Genomic DNA, 7320 nt, shown 5'->3' on the forward strand with positions numbered 1-7320 from the left:
TATTGTTGAATTCGCATTTTGAAAATCTAACCGTTGGATCACATTTTCTTTTTTTTCTTAACATGCATGCCAATTTTCATGCCAATCGAGTGTAATTTACCATTTGATCTTTAAACTCATCTTTTATGGGTTATTTTAAATTATAAAAACTTGAATTTAAATAATTGATTGATTACATGAGTATTAATCTTTGATCACCTTGGAATTTTATATGCATGAAAAATATATGAAGATAATGTAATCTAACGGTATATTTGTCAAAATTCACATCGAATTAAGAAATATATCGTTGGGTTCTAGTTACACTTGATGTAACTTTAAAAAATGTTACACCGACCAATATCTTATTGTTGAATTCAAATTTTAAAAATCCAACCGTTGGATCACATTTTCTATATATTTTTAACATGCATGCCAATTTTCATGCTAATCGGGTGTAATTTACTATTTGATCTTTAAATGGAAAGATGAAAAAATAGTGGGAAATTTAAATGTCTATTGCGGCGGTGCAACCCGCCGCAAAAAGGTGTACATATTGCGGCGGGTCACTTACCCGCCGCTATATCTTAGTTTAATGCTGTTAAAACAGGTCTATTGCGGCGGGTCATTGGCCCGCCGCTATAGTACGCCGCAAAATACTTGAGCTATTGCGGCGGGCATATGGACCGCCGCAATAGATCTCATGTATAGCGGCGGGCCAAAAATGCGCCGCAATAGGTGACCTATAGCGGCGGTTTTTGCACCCGCCGCAATAGGCCCGCCGCAAATGCTCAGTTTTCTTGTAGTGTATTTGTAAATAGAATTATGGAGAATAACAAACATTTTCATGGTATATACAAAATATCCTCTGAATTTATTTTTCTTTATAATTCAATTTTTGTTTTCTTGGTAAATTTCTAGGGCTGTGGTTATGGACAATATTATTGTCCCATATGGCCTGCAAATGTTTCCTCCGAGCAGTATGTTTTATGCGTAAAAGTTCAACTTCAAACTAGATAAAATACGTGCATTGCATGCAATTTTATACGGCAACATGTATATTAATGTGATTGTAGCCATGCCACATGCAGTTTCTCAATTCGAAAAGAATTTGACTCCTTCATAAAACTATACACCATAAAAAATAAGAAGGGTTAACCCTCAGGCTTTTTTGACATGACTTATGAGGGGTTTGTTTTGTATAGAGGTTTTGTTTTTCAGTGAAACATTAAACATGGTATCAGTGTCCTATGTAGGGCTTAAAGTATCAGCGCAAATTGGACTCTGACTTGAGCTGCCATTTGCGTGGTGCCGTGGTAGTTGTGACCTATAAGTTTGATTTTTTTTTTTTTTTTTTTTCTTTTCTTGATTTGCATTTTCTGAAGCATGGTGGATTGGGATAGAATAGGAACCCCGAGGAAGCTTGCCCTAATTTTCCTATCAATTGTTATGGGTTTTGGTTCCCTTTATTAATATCAATATTAGTTGCTCATGTCGTTTTGTTAATAATGCATTTTTTTTATCTGTTTGAATTTTGTTGTGATTGGAAAATATATGTCCCTTGATCCACATCTCAAATGCCCATTTGTTTCAGGGACAACTCATTGAATATGACTTTAAAGGCTATGTATGTGCACATCTATAAATAATAAGCTTGCTTTGCATAAAACTGGAATGACACATGTAGAACAACTATCTCTTAAAATTCTAAGATTGGAGTTGACTTATCAGATTGTGAGGAAAAATTCAAGAATTTGATGAAAGCAACCAGTTCAACAAACAGAGAGAACTGTTGAGAAAACATTCTACTATACTCGGAATACCTAATAATTATCAATACCATTAGGACAAGTAAACTTGAAGCATGGAGTTGCATGGCATTAATTCTCATCTATAATATCATATACTTCCAACATAAAGAAAACAAAACGAAAGAAAAAGAAAGGGTGGACAAGATGATGATTAATCCAAACAAAAACATCATACGTAACCATGCAGTAGCAACTGAAATTGAAAATCCCAAACCATAGAAACAAGACTACCTATCATCATCTCCACTGAAAACTGAAAAGGATGTAGTTAGAACATCCTCAACATCAACAATATCCTCGTTATCACCAACCGAGGTTGAAGTAGTGCGATAAGATTGCATAAAATCCTCCTCCTCCAAAGCCAGCTTCGTTTCCAAGCACCTAACCACATGCCTCATAGTGGGTCTTGACTCGGGTGCATCATTGGAACACATTAAGCCCAATTTAAGCACCAAAACAGCTTCAACTTCATCAAACTCACCCCCTAATCTTGAATCCACAACATCTAGGGTTGCTCCCATGCTCCACTTCTCCCAAACCCATTCCACAAGCATGAGCTCCTCAGGCAATGCTTTAGGGTCAATAGGCCTTCTACCACATACCACTTCTAGTAATAAAGCACCAAAGGCAAACACATCAGAACTTGTTGTTGGCTTGCCTGTGCGTGCGAGCTCAGGTGCTAAATAACCCAACGTGCCCACCACCCTGGTTGTGCTTGGGTTGGAGCCACGCTCATATAGCTTAGCAAGACCGAAATCACTCAACTTTCCGTTAAATTCAGAATCCAATAACACATTGCCTGCTTTGATGTCTCTGTGAACCACAGTTTGTTCCCATTCCTCATGTAAATATAAAAGCCCCGAAGCAACCCCTTTGATGATCTTGAACCTTTGCTCCCAGCTTAAGATTGCTTTAGGCTCATCAAAAAGGTACTTGTCTAAGCTTACGTTAGGCATAAATTCATACACAAGTAATAAATCACCTTGCCTACGACACCAACCCAATAATTGAACTAAATTTCGATGACGAAGATGGCCAATACTACCAACCTCAGACACAAATTCTCGCAAACCTTGCTTCGAATTTTGGGAAACACGCTTTACAGCAACTTGGGTATTTGAATTCGGCAGAGTTCCTTTGTAAACACTACCAAATCCACCAGACCCAAGTAGCTCTTTGTCTCCAAAACCCTTTGTTGCTTTCTTTAGATCCTCGTAAGAAAATCTATGTGGTCCAATATCAAGCTCCCAGGCTTCAACCACATCAGTCTTCTTGAGTTTCCTGACATTGTAAAGAACCAAAAGAATCCCCAAAATTACAACCAAAGCACTAGAGAGTGAAACACCAATAATCAGGCCTGTGTGGTTCTTTTTTGACCCATTCATTTTTGGGAGCCTAAGCCTGAGTTTATCCAAATTGAGATTTTTAGCGTCTCCATTTATATTAAAGCTCCAGCCTAAGACGTAGTGCGAACTTGAGCAAGGACGATCGGTTGAAGCAATGAACCCAATGAACATGGATTCTTTGAAAATTGGTGAGACGTCCACATTATTATAGGACAAAAATGCAGACTTGGGTCTATCAGATTCTTGCGCAAGGCTAACATTTAATTGATTTATTCGTGCATCATATTCAACCCATGCCTGAATTACCTGACCACTCTTCAGAGTAAGGGAATTCTTTCTACGCAGAGATTGATCGACTCGAACAGATTTGTTCGATACTATGCTGCTGTTGAGGCTAACGACAACATGGTTATCATCAATGTCACTGAACTTGGGGTGAATGACAGTGAATGCCACCATGAATACGCGGTCTGAGATGTTCCCATCATTTCTGGCCTTGAGTCGACCAAGATAAGGGCCTGGAAGAGCCCCAGATGGAGAGATTGTGAAAGCGAAGTGGTAGCGGCCTTGATTTCCACGTTCATTGATCAAAGCAAAAGCAAACGTAGTGGAAAATGACATAACTTTGCCGCTGGGGGAGTTCTTGAATTTGATTGGATATTTATAGAAAGCATGGCTATCAACTTGAACCGATTCGTTTGTCAACTGAAGTATGCCATTGTTATCAATCACGGCGTCGTCTAAGCTCATGCTTTTATGTTCAGCATTGAACCCGTTTGTGAGCTGGGTCAACAAGGGTCCAACATTGTCTAGGTCAGGCTTTACTTTGTATAGGAGAAGAAGGAAAATCCAGAAGAGAAAGATGAGTTTTGCTGCCATAGGAGAGAAAAAAGAATGACTTTTTGACGTGAAGGAAGCTTAGGGTGTGTATATATATATATATATATGGAAAGCCTCAAATATTCTGTCGCACACACTCTTCCTTTTTCACACAAGATTCCTAATGCCACCCATGATGTCCACATTTTTTTTTATCGATTTTCGACTCTTTTTCCTTGAAGGTAGAAATGTTTGATAGATTGTCACGCTGCACCTTTTCCTATTTGTCTTTATTTAGAATGAATAGGAAAGTAGAGGAAATCACTATGCAATGTGGTGTTATATTCCAAAATGCATGATTTGATTTGACATAAGAATTCAAGAATATAAAATATTTCCATCCACTCCATTTCCCCTTCAAAGAGAGAAAGAATGTATATTTTATAATTAGAATTTTACTTTTTTTTAAATCTGACAATGTACTAAAAGTCACATTATTACATTTTTAAATTGCTAATATTAATTATAAACTATGAAAAAAATATATATATGTTAATATAATATATACTAAAAACCGTCTCACTAATTAATTATGTTATGTCTCTCTCTTTTTTTTCTCTCTTATAATATCTAAAATATTTAAAATAAAACACTAAAATTTTGGGAAGACTTTCATTGGTATTCACTTTGGGGATAAAGCCATCCTACCACTGCCGTCCATTTCATAGAAATTAAGGCCAGCTTGATTCACACTTATAATCATCCTAATCAATAGTTTTTTTTTTTTTTTTTTTTTTTCCCCTTTTTTTCCCCCACTTTTTCGCTTTCTTTTACCAAGTGAGACCCTTAAAATTTCAAATTATCAACGGTAGGTAAGTACCAGGTACTAAGGTAGTGCCTTTTATAGTATTTTACTGTATTTTTAAATAATTGAATTTTATTTATGGTAATTGTACTTCAGCGACGAGAAGGTGGAAACTGACATTTTTTTTGGCTTACGAAGAACGCACCCACCATGCATGTGTTCATCTCTATACACGTGATCGCCTTGATTATTAAGTAAGGGTGTTAATGTTTGATCCAACCCACAAACACGATACGAACCCGACACAGGTTTTTGTGGTTTAGGGTTGGGCCTTAATGAGTCTGAGTCATAAACAGGTCGACCCGAAAACAACATGATAAGAAATGTGTCATAAATGGGTCAACTCGTATAACCCGCAATAGACACATTTGACACGCTAATTTACTTGTGTCAACCTGAAATGACCCATTTAACACAACCCGTTTAACCTGTATAACAAATAAATATTCATTTTATTTTAGATTTATCAAATACCTTTTATATCCAACATATATTTTAAATTTAAAAAGAAAAGTGAGTAATTACAAAAACTTACAAGGGATATAATTGGAAATTGAAACTTTACAAACCCTAAATCTCTAAACCTTCTTATAAATATTTAAATTTTTTTTTATTATTTCAGCCGTACTACTCACTCTACTATCTTATAGTCTCACGCCCAATTCTCAAACTCAAAGTCTCAAACCGGTTATTGCTCTCTCTCTCTCTCTCTCTCTCTCTCTCTCTCTCTCTCTCTCTCTCTCTCTCTCTCTCTCTCATGTGTTTAGTGAGTTTTAGAATTAAAGAAAACCGTTTTCTTGGTGTTCCAAAATTCTGCAGTAATTTTTTCTACATAATGTTTTTGTTCTATAAATTTTAGTCTACTGTTTGCTCCAATTCTTTCAATATTGATACTCAGCTTTTGGCAAGTTCTAAGGATATTATATTTTTGTTGAAATATGTTATTTTATTTTTGTTAAATTATGTTATTTTGAATTTGGGTTGAAGTGTAGCACTGCTTTTAGGATGTAAAAAAAAAATTATTTCTAGATGGATGTTATATTTAATATTATGTAGGTTGAAATGGGTTGTGTTACATTCATGTCAACCCAACACGACTCGTTTATTAAGCATGTCAAATGGGTTGGGTCAGATCAACCCGCCTTATTAATAGGTCGAGTTAGAATTGAAGGATTATGACACGATTATTAAATGGGTCGGGTTAGGATTGAGCCATTTAGTCGAATACCCCTACGTCGACACAACACGAACCCAACATGCTAACCCGAATTGACACCCCTATTATTAAGTGATATGCATGCTCAGTACATAGAAAATAGCTATGTATGCTTGTGTTCAAAGTTCTTCCCTTGTTTCCTTGGTTTTATTCATGGTACATGTCCTCTTGGAAACATGTTTCTCAATAGCTAGGGGATGCAAATGGACGGGTTGGGTCATAAATGGATTGGGTGTGTAATTACCCATTTATCCATTTATGACCCGTTTATATATAAATTAATTATCCATTACCAACTTAAGTCATTTAATTAGTAACCCACCCATTTAACCCAATATGACCCAAATACCTTTAAAACTACTTGAATACCTTCTTAACCTCCAAAATTACCAAAATACCCTTAAATACCTAAAATGACCCAAATACCCCTGCACTTCCAAAATTACCAATATACCCTTGGACATCCAAAATTATCCCCAAAATCTCTAAAATGAGCAAAATATCACCAAAATCTAAAATATGAGAAAAATACCCATGAAACCTTAAAAATGACCAAAATACCCCTGATATCTCTAAAATTACCAAATATGCTCAAAAACCACTAAAATGACCAAAATATCCCAAAATCTCTAAAAGGAGCAAAATACCCATAAAACCTCTAAAATGACCAAAATACCCCCGATATCTCTAAAATCACCAAATATGCTCAAAAACCACTAAATGACCAAAATACCTCCAAAATCTCTAAAATTAGCAAAATACCCCACCCCCCCCCCCAAAAACCCCTAAAATGTCCAAAATATCCCTTAAACCTAAAAAACACCAAAATACCCCCAAAACCTAAAAATGACCAACATACCCTCCCTAAACCTAAAAAAAAATGACCAAAATACCCTCTAAACCTAAAAAAATTACTGAAACCCCCCCCCCCAAACATAAAAATGACCGAAATACACCCAAAATCTAAAAGATGACCAAAATACCCCAGCAACTTAAAAAATAACCAAATTACTCTGTAGCCTAAAGAATGACAAAAATACCTCTAAAACCTGTAAAATTACCTAAATGCCCCATAAATCTAAAAAGTGACCAAAATACCCTGAAACCTAAAAAATGGTTGAAATACCCCCCGAAAGCTATAAAATGACCAGAATATCCTCAAAACTTTTAAAATGACTAAAATACCCCTAAAACCTTTAAAAAATTTATCGAAATACCCCTGAAACCTAAAAATTACTAAAATACCCTCCTAAGACTAAAAAATGTCATAAATACCCCCCCCCA

The 7320-nt window shown here is 35.8% G+C and overlaps 1 protein-coding gene across 1 annotated transcript; it reads right to left on the bottom strand.

Annotated features, from left to right (window-relative positions):
- Positions 1-2017: 2017 nt before the first annotated feature.
- On the bottom strand, positions 2018-4015 carry LOC115957180 (L-type lectin-domain containing receptor kinase S.4-like). The gene has a single exon (XM_031075395.1). The coding sequence runs from the start codon at positions 4013-4015 to the stop codon at positions 2018-2020; it is 1998 nt and encodes a 665-aa protein (XP_030931255.1).
- Positions 4016-7320: the final 3305 nt, after the last annotated feature.

This window comes from Quercus lobata, chromosome 8 (assembly GCF_001633185.2).
Source record: "Quercus lobata isolate SW786 chromosome 8, ValleyOak3.0 Primary Assembly, whole genome shotgun sequence".
NCBI lineage: Eukaryota > Viridiplantae > Streptophyta > Magnoliopsida > Fagales > Fagaceae > Quercus > Quercus lobata.

Coding starts and splice junctions, on each gene's coding strand:
- LOC115957180 (XM_031075395.1), bottom strand. CDS start 4,015: ATGGCAGCAAAACTCATCTTTCTCTTCTGGATTTTCCTTCTTCTCCTA.